At 42.7% G+C, this 13,729-nt stretch overlaps 1 protein-coding gene across 3 annotated transcripts; it reads left to right on the top strand.

Moving 5' to 3' along the window:
- The first annotated feature begins 236 nt into the window (after nucleotides 1–236).
- Nucleotides 237–11,755, top strand: RAB29 (RAB29, member RAS oncogene family). Of its 3 annotated transcripts, none has more exons than XM_043964712.1 (5): nucleotides 238–832; nucleotides 6,386–6,457; nucleotides 6,937–7,118; nucleotides 9,530–9,651; nucleotides 10,129–11,755. In XM_043964712.1, exons 1-5 carry the CDS (start codon nucleotides 709–711, stop codon nucleotides 10,241–10,243), a joined length of 615 nt encoding a protein of 204 aa, XP_043820647.1. In that variant the 5' UTR covers nucleotides 238–708; the 3' UTR covers nucleotides 10,244–11,755. The 3 variants fall into 3 exon arrangements, with proteins under 3 accessions (XP_043820648.1, XP_043820647.1, XP_043820649.1); XM_043964714.1 differs by having other exon boundaries at nucleotides 241–870; XM_043964713.1 differs by lacking the exon at nucleotides 6,386–6,457 and having other exon boundaries at nucleotides 237–832.
- Nucleotides 11,756–13,729: the final 1,974 nt, after the last annotated feature.

Genomic DNA, 13,729 nt, shown 5'->3' with positions numbered 1-13,729 from the left:
CAGTCCAAACACGCTAGAATTCAATTTAAAACAAACGCTGCTGTTCCCGGAATACAGTCTAGGAATTTAGTGACCCCCCGTCCCAAAGAAACCTTCAACATGACTACATTTCCTGAGAGGCCATTCGGACCATGGTCTCCCTGATGTTTACTTTCTATGTCATGAGGCATGCTGGGAAATGTAGTACTGGGAGCTCTCCCGCACGTGACGGGCAGGGGGTGGGCAGGAGAAAGGGTTGAACAGAACCTGGACCTGGATTTGGACTTGGGTTTCTGGGAGCTGCAGCCACTTCTTTTCTCCGCTTGGATTCACTGCGTGCCACGGAAAATCTACCTTCCGGTCCTCCGTGGGTGGACTAAAGTTAACCAGGACTTAGCCCTTGACTCGGGGGATTCAGGGGAAGCCCCGTGGGGCTAGAAGGCGTCCCGGAGCATCCTTCTTGGCCAACAGGACTAGAAAGGGAGAGGAATGAAAAGTGGAGGGTAGTGCAGAGAGCGGGGTCAGCCCGGGAGCCTTCGCCCTCCGCGCCCCACCCAGGAAGCGTCTGTGGACGACTGCAAAGTTTCCCTTTTTTCGCTTTCTCATCAGTGTGAGCCCCACTGAAGTAAGCGCCCGAGAAGTTAAAGCAAATACCGTAACTTGCGGGCTTTACCTCCCCGTCCTCACCCCTCGTGATTTCCCGTCTGCTCTCCCTTACTCCTACCGGCCATGGGCAGCCGAGACTACCTGTTCAAGGTGCTGGTGGTGGGAGACGCCGCCGTGGGCAAGACGTCCCTCGTCCAAAGGTACTCCCAGGACAGCTTCAGCAAACACTACAAGTCCACCGTGGGAGGTGAGAGCCCGGTCTGGGAGAGAGGCAGCCTAACCCAGGTTAGGAAGCTCCTTCTGTCCCCAGCTCGGGGGTGGTGGATTGGAGCAAGTGGCTTTGGGGCGGGATACGTAACGTGTGGCTGGGGTAGAAGTATAGATTGATTTGGAGAGGGACTTACCTTGGCTCAGCTGGTGAAGGTGAGTCGAGGCTGACTTTACCTCCAGCCCCAGACCTCTTCCTGGGGGATTTCTCCGATGATCAGGGCCAGGCGTATCTTTATATTAGATTCAGGGAGTGTAGAGGGCCTCTGGAACTGCTTTGCAAAGGGAACTGGTAAACTAATAATAAGCATACTTTTATCTAGCACTTTCCTCATAACTGGCTAGTGAAAGATAAATAAGCCAAAGGTCTGTGTCCACAAAGCTGGGACTAAAACTCGAATTCCAAAGCCAATATATCCTTTCCACTTCCCCACAATGCCTTCCCAGCTAGGGATGCTGTCCGATCACACATCAAGGTCTCTGGCCCTCTGGGAGCATCAGGGAAAATCTCTCACAGAAATGGGGAAGATGGGAGAACTTGGGTGAACTAAGGAGATGGAGTGGGTGTCTATGATTCCTGGAAAGGCTTTCAGAGAGGTGGGGGATCTTGTAACTTTGCTGAAATGATTCACCACCCTTCCCCCAACATGAAGTTCCAGAACCCCAGCATCACAATTTAGGGAGACAGAGATGACACTTTTGTGGGGTTTGGCCATGTATCACCCAGGATATAAAATAGGAGTTGTTTGAAGAGGATGTAGCAAAATACACAGCTTCACTCCTCAGAAAAGGACGGGAATTGAGTGAGTGCTCACCAACAGTTAATTTCCTGCTCTCTAGTGGCCTATGGAGTCATCCAGAGTTCTGACACTGATGTCTGTTAACAGAGATGCTTTTGGTTTAATGGGAAAGGATTCATGTACACAGCAGGCACATTTCTTAGGATGCTGTCTCTGTTGAGGGACTTTTTTATCTGAATCCTAAAAAATTATAAATGTAATCATTCAAAATAAAATCTTGGTAGAATATTTTATGCTTATCAAAGTAGAACCAAATAAACTAACCAAACAGCAAACAAATTTGCATTTGCCCTATGTCTCCTTCTAGGTAGTCCACAAATTCCTCTTAGCTTTGTTTTTGTTGTTCAGCTATGCCAGACTCTTTGTGAACACATTTGGGGTTTTTTGGACAAAGGGGAAGGGAAGGGAAGGGGTTTGCCATTTCCTTCTCCAGCTCATTTGATAGATGAGGAAACTGAGGCAAAAAGAGTTAAGTGACTTGCCCAGGGTCATACAATAGTGTCTGAGGCCAGATTTGAATTTAGGAAGAGGAGTCTTCCTGACTCCAGCCCAGTACTCCATCCACTGTGCCACCTAGCTGCCCTTAGTTTTTTGTATTAAACATTGACCTAAATGTGTGCTATAATATATCTTTGAAGGAATTTCCATAGCAGGAGTATCCATGAATTCTCTACACTTAGGGAACCCCAATTTGGAGATAAACATATAGTTATCAAGTAAAACTGAAGTGAACACAAATTATTATTTGGGACAAGAAACAGACCTGTGATTGCACTGGAATAGGGAACCTCCAAGTGAAGAAACTCCCTTCTCTTCTGATTATAGTTTTCAAGAGCTGCCTAGAGCACTGGGAGGTTAAGTGATCTGCCCAAGGTCGTGCAGCCAGTATATGTCAGAAATGGAACTTGAACCCAGGTCTTCCTGGATTTGAGCCCAGCTTTCTATCCGCTGCATTAGTGGTGTCAAACTCAAATAGAAACTGATCCTGTGGGCTACATATTGCCATAGAAAATTTTAAAATTAACGTTATCAGTGTTGAATTTTGGGGGGTGGGGTGGGGCAGTGAGGGTTAAGTAACCTGCCCAGGGTCACACAGCTAGTAAATGTCAAGTGTCTGAGGCCAGGTTGAGCCGGTGTGTATCAGAAACCAGACTGGAACTGCCAGGGAGGCCTTCCCAAAAAGACTGCATTTTTATCCTCTATTCCATGATGCCCCTTCCATATATGTTGTCAACGAGTGTACAGGATGCTGGTTCTACCAATCTCTTAACTGATTTCTTTCTTTCTTTCTTTCTTTCTTTCTTTCTTTCTTTCTTTCTTTCTTTCTTTCTTTCTTTCTTTCTTTCTTTCTTTCTTTCTTTCTTTCTTTCTTTCTTTCTTTCTTTCTTTCTTAATTTCTTTCTTTCTTAATTTCTTTCTTTCTTAATTTCTTTCTTTCTTTCTTAATTTCTTCCTTCCTTCCTTCCTTCCTTCCTTCCTTCCTTCCTTCCTTCCTTCCTTCCTGGCAGTCAGGGTTAAGTGACTTGGTCAGGGTCACACAGCTGGTGTCTGAAGACAGATTCAAACTCAGGTCTTCCTAACTCCAGGACCAGTGCTTTATCTACTGAGCCACCTAACAGCCCAATACTGATTTATTTCTTTTCTTTTCTTTTTTTTTTTTAGCGAGGCAATTGGGGTTAAGTGACTTGCCCAGGGTCACACAGCTAGTAAGTGTTAAGTGTCTGAGGCCGGATTTGAACTCAGGTACTCCTGACTCCAGGGCCGGTGCTCTATCCACTGTGCCATCTAGCTGCCCCTACTGATTTCTTTCTTTCTTTTTTTTTTTTTAAATGTATGAGGTATTTTATTTTTTCCGTTACATGTAAAGATAGTTCTCAACTTTTGTTTATACATGCTTTACAATTTCAGTTTTTTCTCCCTCCCTCCCCTCCCTCCCCCCTCCCCTAGACAGCAGGTAATCTGATATAGGTTATATCTATATATCTCTATACATATACATATAGATATATATATATATACACACACACACATATATATATACACATAATAACATTAATCCTATTTCTGCATTAATCCTGTTACAAGAGAAAGAATCAGAGCAGTGATGCAAAACCTCAAAATAGAAAAAAAAACAACAGCACCCAAAACAAAAGAAATAATATGGTTCAATCAGCATCTATACTCCACAGTTCTTTCTTTCTTTTTTTTTTCTTGGATTTGGAGATCCTCTTCTATCATGAGTTCCCTGGAACTCTTCTGTACCATTGCATTGGTGAGAAGAATATAGTCCATCACAGTACGTCAACACTCAATGTTGATGATACTGTGTACAATGTTCTTCTGGTTCTGCTCATCTCACTCATCATCAGCTCACGTAAGACCCTCCAGGTTTCTCTGAACTCTTCCTGCTCATCATTTCTTACAGCACAATAGTATTCCATTGTATTCATATACCACAACTTGTCCAGCCATTCCCCAATGGATGGGCACCCCCTCAACTTCCAATTCCTTGCTACCACGTAAAGAGCAGCTATAAATATTTTTGTACATGTGGGTCCCTTTCCCCCTTCCATTATTTCTTTGGGCAAAAGACCTAAAAGTGGGATTGCTGGGTCAAAGGGTATGCACAGCTTTATCGCCCTTTGGGCATAATTCCAAATTGCTCTCCAGAATGGTTGGATCAGCTCACAGCTCCACCAACAATGCATTCTGATTTATTTCTAATGTGAATTTTAGAAGTATTTTAATTTTGTTTGATCAGGTATTATTGTCTAAGGTGCCTGCTTTAAAGGGCTGGCAAAGATAAAGCAAACCTGGGGGTGAGGGGGGCAAGCAGGTTCATCCAAGTCAATGGTTGGTAATCCTATGGACATTTTCCCCATCCCCCTCTACTTAGAGCCCTGTTCTGAAATTTAGTTGACTGCTCCCCTTTTTCCTCATCCAGGAAATAGAGTTCATATAGAGAGAGAGCTGGAAGGGACCTCAGAGGCCATTTAGTCCCAACCCCTCAATTTACAGATGGGGAAACTGAGGCCAAGAGAGATGAAGTAACAGAAGTTTGGTATTCAAACCAAAGTTGTGTATCCAAACCTGGGTCTTCTGACTCCAAATCTCGCTCTCTTTACACTGCACTATACTGCCCACATCCAGCAATTCAATTCAATAAACCCTTATAAAGCACCTACTGTGTGCTGGGGTTACAAACACAGAACAGTCCCTGCCCTCCAGGAGCTGATGTTCTGGGGGAAGAAAACAACAGGTACATATTAGTAGATACAAAGTGATTTGGGGCTGAGTTTAGGAGGAGGGGTGCAGTAAATGACTGAGGGGATTAGGAAAGGTCTTTCATAAGAAGTGACCAGAGCCAATTATTGAAAAGAGGTTGGAGTTCCCAGGGGGTAGAGGTAAGAATGAAGATCATTCCAGCATAGGGGACAAGCCTGGTCAAAGGCTCGGAGGCAGGAGACAAAACATCCTGCCCAAGAAGCAGCAGAGGCCAGTTTGGCTCAAAGCAGTAATGTAAATAAAATCAATCTGGAAGGAGAGGATGGAGTTATTTTATGAGGGCTTTAAATGCCAGAGAGAGGAGTTTGTCTTTAATCCTAGAGGAAATTGGGAGGCATTGAAGCTTCTTGCACAGGTGAGATAAGGTAAAAGATCAGCTTTTCGGTATATCAGTTTGGCATCTATGTAGAAGACTGATTGGGAAGGGAATTGCCTTGGTCTAGAAACCAATTAGAAAGGTATTATAGTAGCCCTGGCCAGAAGTGGTAAGGGGGTTACTGATTTTGTGAGTGGAGAGGAGAGCAGATGCAAGGGATGTTGGGAAGGTAGATGGGACTTAGCTATAGACTGACTTAAGGGAGTGTGGGAGAGGGAAGTATTGAAAATTACTCCAAGGGGGCAACTAGGTGGTGCAGTGGATAAAGCACCAGCCCTGGATTCAGGAGGACCTGAGTTCAAATCCAGCCTCAGACACTTGACACTTACTAGCAGTGTGACCCTGGGAAAGTCACTTAACTCTCATTGCCCCACCAAAAAAAAAAAAGAAAAGAAAAGAAAAAGGGAAAGAAAAAGAAAATGACTCCAAGGTTGTGAACCCAGGGGACTAGAAGGATAGCAGCACCCTTGACAGAAGTAAGGAAGTTTGGAAGAATGGTAGGTTTTGTGGATGAAAGATCATGAATTTGAGTTTGGGATGCCTATGGGAAATTCAGGTGGAGATGCCCAGAAGGCAATCAGTAGTACAGGGTTGGTACTTAGGAGAGCAATAAGTGCTGGAGATTCATATTTGGGAGCCATCTGCATAGAGATGATGATTGAACTCACCAGAACTGATGAGGTCACCTAGAGAGAAGACAGAGCTTTGGAGTCTACCTGTACATAATAGGAGGGATATGGTTGATGAGTCAACAAAAGAGATGTTTGCTGTAGTTGGCATCTGACTGAATACCTTTCAAGTTGTCCCGTTTTCCCTTCCCCCTCTTACTATCCCATATGTTTTGAAGGCTTGACTTTCTCTCTGTCTCTCTCTCTCCCCATCTATCCCTCTCTCTCCTCTGTCTCCCTCTCCTCCTTCCCCACCTCTCCCTCTGTCCCTCTGTCCCTCTCTCCCCACTCTGTCTGTCTCTTTCTCACACACACACACACACACACACACACACACACACACACACACACACACACACCTCTCCTAGTCCCTGAGGTCTTAATTTTTGGTTGGGATTTTGCAGTGGACTTTGCTCTGAAGGTTGTCCAGTGGTCTGATTCAGAAATGGTGCGGCTCCAGCTATGGGATATTGCAGGTGAGTAGGGAAAATAGTGCCCTTGGGAATAGGGATGGTGGAGGGAATCTGTTTTATTTAAATATCTTCAGAGGGAAAAGCAGGGAGTGTGGGAGAGGCAAGTATTGAAAATGACTCCAAGGTTACAAAACCAAGAACAGTTTTTAGAAACTGAAAAGTGGTGGAGAATCTTTGGAAACTTGAAGATGTGAGACTGGAAGCTTTATCTCTGAAATGACTTCATTGACAAAGTGTTATCTCTGTGATTAAGTAAGGTCCATTTAGGCAAGCAAGTATCCTTATCACAGCAGGCCTCTGCAATAATAAAGGAAATATTCACCCTTCCTGGGTTTTCATCTGTGAGAGCAGAAAAACAAGATAGAATGGCTAGGAGCAGCCATGTGCTCCAATAGAAGTGGATTGAAGAGAGGAAATAGAAGCCCCAGACTGGTCCTAAGCACTGCTCCTTTGATAACCAAGTGTCTCTTGCTTCCTGATAGGCCAGGAGAGATTCACCTCCATGACTCGTCTGTACTATCGGGATGCCTCAGCCTGTGTCATTATGTTTGATGTCACCAATGCCACCACCTTCAGTAACAGCCAGAGGTGGAAGCAAGACTTGGACTCTAAGCTCACACTGCCCAGTGGGGAGCCTGTGCCCTGCCTGTTATTAGCCAACAAGGTGTGTGTGCGTCTGAGTGTACAGCACAGAAAAATGTACTTTTTCATTTCTTTTTTTTTTTTAGGTAATCAAGGTTAAGTGACTTGCTCAGGGTCACATAGTAAGTGTCTGAGGCTGGATTTGAACTCAGGTCCTCCTGACTCCAGGGCCATTGCATACCACCTAGCTGCCCCTGCTTTTTCACTTCTGCCATGATCAGAGAGATGTCATGGCTGGTTTACTCATGATTCTGGACCTCTCAGTGTGGTACAGTCATCTGGTATTAAACTGGCAGATCTGGGCAATGCTATCTGACAGTCTCTCATGTTATTTGTTTGGAAAAAGGTGGAGAGGACTAGACAGGGGTACAGTTAGAATGACTGAGATCTGGCTGAATGGTTGGATCCAAAGGGTAATCCTTAATGGGTTGATGTCATCCTGGAAAGATATCTTTAGTGGAATGCCACAGGGATTTGTGCCTTATTACCCTGCGCTGTTTAAAATTTTGATCAACAACTTGAAAAAAAAAAGCATAGACAGCAGGCTCATTAAATTTGCCAATGATTCGAAGCTGGGAGGGATAGCTCTGTTACTGGATGACAGCTAAGAAGATGAAATTTAGTAGAAAGAAATATAAATTCTTACCAACTTGGGTTCAGTAAGTTAACTTTACAAGTACAAGATGGAAGAGGCATAGCTAGATGCAGTTTAAAAAGATTTTGGTGTGTTATCAATAGACTGTAAACTTATCGGTGTGATGTGGTGGCCAAAAACCTAGTATGATCTTGAGCTACATTTTAAATTTTTTTCTTTTTTTTTATTATAAACTTAACAGTCATCAACTATGAACAGTTCATTATACGGAGAATAAAAAAGATTAAGTGTAAGTTAAATTTAACACAGTAACAAAATTGCCCTGTTTGTGTCCCTTTTTAAAATTTTTGTTTACTTCAGTGTGTTTTTAAAATGTTATATTGATGTTTCATCCTTTTTTTTTTTTTTTTGCATTACTATCATTATTAACTCTTTCTCCTCCCCCACCTTCCCAACTAATGGAAGTCTTTCCTCATTAACAAATGAACACAGTCAGGCACAGTAGATCTTTTGCACCTCTAGTCCATCACCTCTCTGTCAAGAGATGGGGAGCCTGCTTCATCATCATTCTTCACATGATGGATCACTGCATTGACCAGAGTTCTGTAGTTGAAGAGCGAGGGGACCACAGGATTGTAGAACTTGAAGAAAAGATCTTAAAGACCACCGCATCCAACCCCCTCGTTTTATAAATGAAGAAACAGAGGGAAAGAGAGTTTCAGGTGCTTGGCCATGGTTACCCAGCTAGTAAATAGAAAGAGCAGGACTTGAGCCCAGGTCTTCCTAACTCCACGGCCACTTTATTTACTAGGCCACACAACTTCTTTCAAAGGTGGTTCCCCTTGGGCTGCATTAGGAGAGCTACCACTTCCAAGAATAATGAGGTGATAATAGTTCCTTTGGACTCTTGCCCTAGTCAGACTTCTTGTTCTGTCGTCTCAATCATGTCTGACACTTCGTGACTTCATTTGACATTTTCTTGGCAAAGATACTGGAGTGGTTTGTCATTTCCTTCTCCTACCCATTTTACAGATGAGAAAACTGAGGTAAAACAGAGTGAAGTGACTTGCCCGTAGGTCACATGGCTAGTAAGTGTCTGAGGCCAGATTTGAACTCAGGAAAAGGAGTCATTCCTGACTTCAGGTCCAAAACTGTATCCACTGCGCCACCTATTGCCCTCCCTCGTCAGACTACATATGGAATATTTTATTCTGTTCTAGGTGACAGTTTAGGAAGGACATTGATAGGTGGGAGAATGTTCAGAGGAAGTCAACCAAGGTCATGAATGGCCTTGAGTCTATATGGGGATTAGTGAAGAAACTGGGACTATCTGGCCTGAAGAAGAGAAGACTTGGGAGGTACACGAGACTTGTCTTCAAGAGTTTGAGAGACCGTCATTTAGAAAAGGCATTAACCTTGTTCTTTTTATCTGGAAGTAGAAATCAAGAGCAACGGATAGGAGTTACAAAGAGGCAAACTTAGGCTTAGTATCAGGAAATTTTTCTTAGTCATTAGGCCTGTCCAAAACCAGAATGGGTTGTCTTGGTTGGTAATGGGCTTCAATGAAGCCTGTCATGGAAGGACTTCGAGGAAAGAGCAAATGACCATTTGTCGGGCATAGTGTACAGGTCAGGGTAGGTGGCATCTGTAGTCCTAACTCTAAAATTCTGGGATTCTGCCTTTCAACATCTTTGTAAAGAAAGCTGCTTAGAGGTCTTTAATGGTATTCTGCGTGTTGAGTCCATGGCAGGAGGATGTTTCTTTAAGGCAATCACTTGAGTAATGCTTTTCTAACTGTGAATCTTATGCTATTTCCTTGTCTTCCTTCACTTCCACAGAGTGATCTATCCCCATGGGCAGTGACTAGGGACCAGATTGACCGGTTCAGCAAAGAGAATGGTTTCATTGGCTGGACCGAGACATCAGTCAAGGAGAACAAAAACGTTAATGAAGCTATGAGGTGAGTAAGTACTGATTCTGTGCTGACAATAGAATTCTCGCCCATCTCTTCCTTAGGCACGCTTTCTCCCATCATCTCCAAGAGTTCTGTGCTTCACTTCAATTCAGGGACGGCATGAGCACATAAGAACAATAGCTTCTTATTAAGATCAGGGACTCTGTCTTCTCTCCTTAAGGTTCCTGGGCCATCATCAAGCAGACCCCTCAATTTTTTTTTTCTGGACAGTAATGATGATTTAAAAAATAATGGGGGCAGCTAGGTGGCACAGTGGTTAAAATGCTGGCCCTGGATTCAGGAGTACCTAAGTTCAAATCCGGCCTCAGACACTTGACACTTACTAGCTGTGTGACCCTGGGCAAGTCACTTAACCCTCATTGTCCCACAAAAAAAAAAAAAAAAGATTAATTTGGAATGTTTGCCTTTTCTCTTTTTCTACTTCATCCTGCTCCACAGTCTGACTTCTAGTTTATTTTCTAGAGTCCTTATTGAACAGATGGTGGCCAATACCAGGGAAGGCAGCATATCTGTGTCCTCGCAAGGTGACTACATCAATCTGCAAACAGCATCCACATCTGGCTGGTCCTGCTGTTAATTGTGTGCAGCTTTCTCCTTATCTCGGATGGGGAAGATCTGACCATCTCTTCATTTTCCTTCCATACCTACCCAGCTGCCTAATTAAGAACTTGTGATGAATCTACTGAGAGAACACCAGCCTTGTTCCTTCAGAGCATTTCCTCCTGACCCAGCAGGGCAGTACCTCATTACTCAGACAAGACCTCTAAGTTCCTGTGTATGTTTCTACATTGGTTAGGGATAGGCTGTGTGGCCTGGGTAGGGGTTCAAAGGAAGATCCTTTATGCCCCTTCTCACAAGACCTGGATGGAATTTTATTGACATGAGGGTAGATGGAAGACAGCACACTTTTTCGTTATGAACCCCAACTGTCCTTGAGGATATCATTCCATGATGGCAACATCTTGACTTCAGACCAAAAGAACAAAGATCAAGATGTTTTCTTGCCAAACTCTTTTGTGGGTCATTACTTTTGTAGCTCCCTCTGTGGCCTGGACTTTGGATTGAAATGTCTAACTCTTCTCTGGCTGTCTGCAAACTTGGAACAACTCTAGAAACCCTTGTATTGCATTTGTGGTTTTGGAAAGGCTCTGAAATCATGAGGGCCTTCTCTCTCTCTCTCTCTCTCTCTCTCTCTCTCTCTCTCTCTCTCTCTCACACACACACACACACACACACACACACAGTGGTGGAACTTTTAATCCATCTGTCTTTTGTGATGAGAGTCTCTCTCTAAGTATGGACAGGGAGGAAATGACTAGCAAGTCTTTCTGTGGTCTTTTTACTCATGATCCAAGAGTATAGTTTTACAGGCAGACTGGTTAATGGAGAACCTGATGCTCACTCAACTCAGCAAGACATTTGCTTACTACGATGTACGTCTTAGTTAGAAAGGGGACTTCGAAGCTCCCTGAATCTGAGAGGAGGAAACAAAGGGAAGAGGAGAGGTGAGCAAGACTGGATTCCAAGGGGCTGCTTAGGTCTTGGTGTAAAGTTTATAGCTACAGAAAGGTAGTATGGTCCTACGGATAAGGAGGCTTACTATATATAAATATATATATATAAAACATTAAGCACAAAAATCCCAGGATTCTGTTTCAGGTCCTAGTTCATTTCTGGATGGTTGGATTTTTCCATGGGATTGAAGTTTAAGGGAATGCTCTTTGAGGTCAGTTATCCACTCAGGGCTAAAGCTGAGTGATATGTCAACAAAGGTGGAAGTGATGAACACAGGGGCCAGATACCAGGGATAGAAAAGAAGCCAAAACCTTTCCGATAGAAATTTAAGCCATTTCATACAACTTTTGTACAGTCCCTAGAGGCCTTTAAAGATTCCTTTTGTGTTCAATAAATTTTGTTGCAAATTGTGGGAATTCCTTTTGTACTATTACTCAAACAAGGTTTTTGACTGTGATATTCTCAAGTAAACATCATGTAATAGTCACCTTTTGTGAAGGAGAAATTAATTTTAATCCACTCTATTGGACTGAAAAATCATGATCAAATTGGAAATAAAAGTCTTGTGTGCTCAGTTAGTAGTTATTTATTTTTAATGTGGGCTTAAAATGATTCCATTTACTAGATTAATCTATAGAATTATGAGGGTGGGAACATTTCTTTTTTAAAAAAATTGAGAAACGGGGCAGCTAGGTGGCGCAGTGCATAAAGCACCGGCCCTGGATTCAGGAGTACCTGAGTTCAAATCTGGCCTCAGACACTTGACACTTACTAGCTGTGTGACCTTGGGCAAATCACTTAACCCCCATTGCCCTGCCCCCACAGAAAATTGAGAAACAAAGGTGTCTTCTCTGCCTTACCTCTTTACTCCCAGGTTACAAGTATCCTGCTAATATTCAGTAATTTGAACTTTTTTTTAACAATTACTTGGCCATTTAGCATCAAAATCTATTACATTTTACCAAAGTAGAATATGAAAATAATGCTGACTCTGCATTTCTCTCCCATTTGCTGACAGAGGATTTACCTGTCTTTCACGTAATTGCTAGAGGCAGCTGGCTAGCACTTCTTGGTTCTCTCACTCAATCAGTGTACATTGTACATGCCTGGAACCACTTAGGGAAGGGATGGAAAGAATACTGATCTAATGCCTTAACTAATTACTTAGTTCTCCCTAATATTCTCCCTATCCAAAAAAGTGGGAGATAGTGATAACATACCCAAGTAGATTTGGGTAAAGGAGAATTATTATGGTTAGAAATGTGAATATAGTTCTAATTATATTCAATTATTTTGATGCTACCTTCAGGTCTGTAACATGATAAGTACCGCTTGGAGCATGGAGGTTGTTATCACCTTCCCCCCCCCTCCCCACAGGGGAGTATCTATTTAAGGTGTTAAGGCTGGTGTTAATGTCATCATTTTTTGGTGGTAAGTAGCATCATTGCTATTTGAGGGCCTCTGAACCATAGAAAGGAAATCATGATGGGGCAGCTAGGTGGCATAGTGGATAAAGCACTTTCTAGCTGTGTGACCCTGGGCAAGTCACTTAACCCTCATTGCCCTGCCAAAACAAAAACAAAAAGAAAAGAAAAGAAAGGAAACCAAGTGAAGGGGAACAGTGAGCAATAGTGAACTAAGAGACAAGCAGAAAGCATATCTTTGCCATGGGAAGAACCTTCCAAAGAAGGGTGGAACACAGGTGTGCATTTTTGACTATCCCACCATATCCTCAGCTGCCTCCAACTTTGTCATGGATGATGCTAATCTTTTTTGCAGATGGTGACTTCATTTGACCAAAATAGTCCAATTCCCAAGTCATCATTTGTAGTCTCCCGGGGGCATCAACATCCTACTTCATGCTACAATTCTGTTAAAACCAACAAGCTGACATTTTTCCAAGGTAATTTCTCCAAAGCACCTCTTCTGGTTATTGCCAAGAAAATTCCCTTAGTCATATATGTCTGGGGGACGTGTTTTTCTTAATGTTTCCAGAATAACTTCTATTTACTTCAGGTTGGGGTCACTCTGCCCACGGGCTGCTATCCTACTTTTCCTTTAATTTTTTATTTGTTCTACCCTGATGTTTCTGAGAACTGACCTAAACCCAAGACATCATCTAAGATCATTGATTGCAAATGGTACCATAGGTCAGAAGAATCTGGAACTCTTTTATGGTATTAAGTAAATGTCAATGTGTTCTGATCAGACTCCACAAGAAAACAATCTTATTTTTCCTTGCTCACTCTCATAGAATAGATGAAAAAGGAATATTCAATAGCCATGGAGGTGATTTTTAGCTATTAAAGACAAATGACTCCCACATTCTATGAAAGAAAGAATAGCACGGCAAGAGAAAATATCTGTTGGAGAGCTGTCAGCATACATCTTTGACTTGAATGGGAAAGCCAGAGACATTTCCTATGCTTTTTACCCCTAAGCTTTTTTTGTTTGTTTTAGGCTTTTTTTCTAATAAATTCAAATATCTTTACTTTTCTTTGGCTTTTTAGTATAATCTGAATTCATAGGATTAGAGGATTTAGAGCTG

Source organism: Dromiciops gliroides, chromosome 4 (genome assembly GCF_019393635.1).
Source record: "Dromiciops gliroides isolate mDroGli1 chromosome 4, mDroGli1.pri, whole genome shotgun sequence".
Classification (NCBI taxonomy): domain Eukaryota; kingdom Metazoa; phylum Chordata; class Mammalia; order Microbiotheria; family Microbiotheriidae; genus Dromiciops; species Dromiciops gliroides.
Note: the sequence above shows the minus strand (reverse complement) of the source record. Positions and strands in the feature narration are given on the sequence as shown.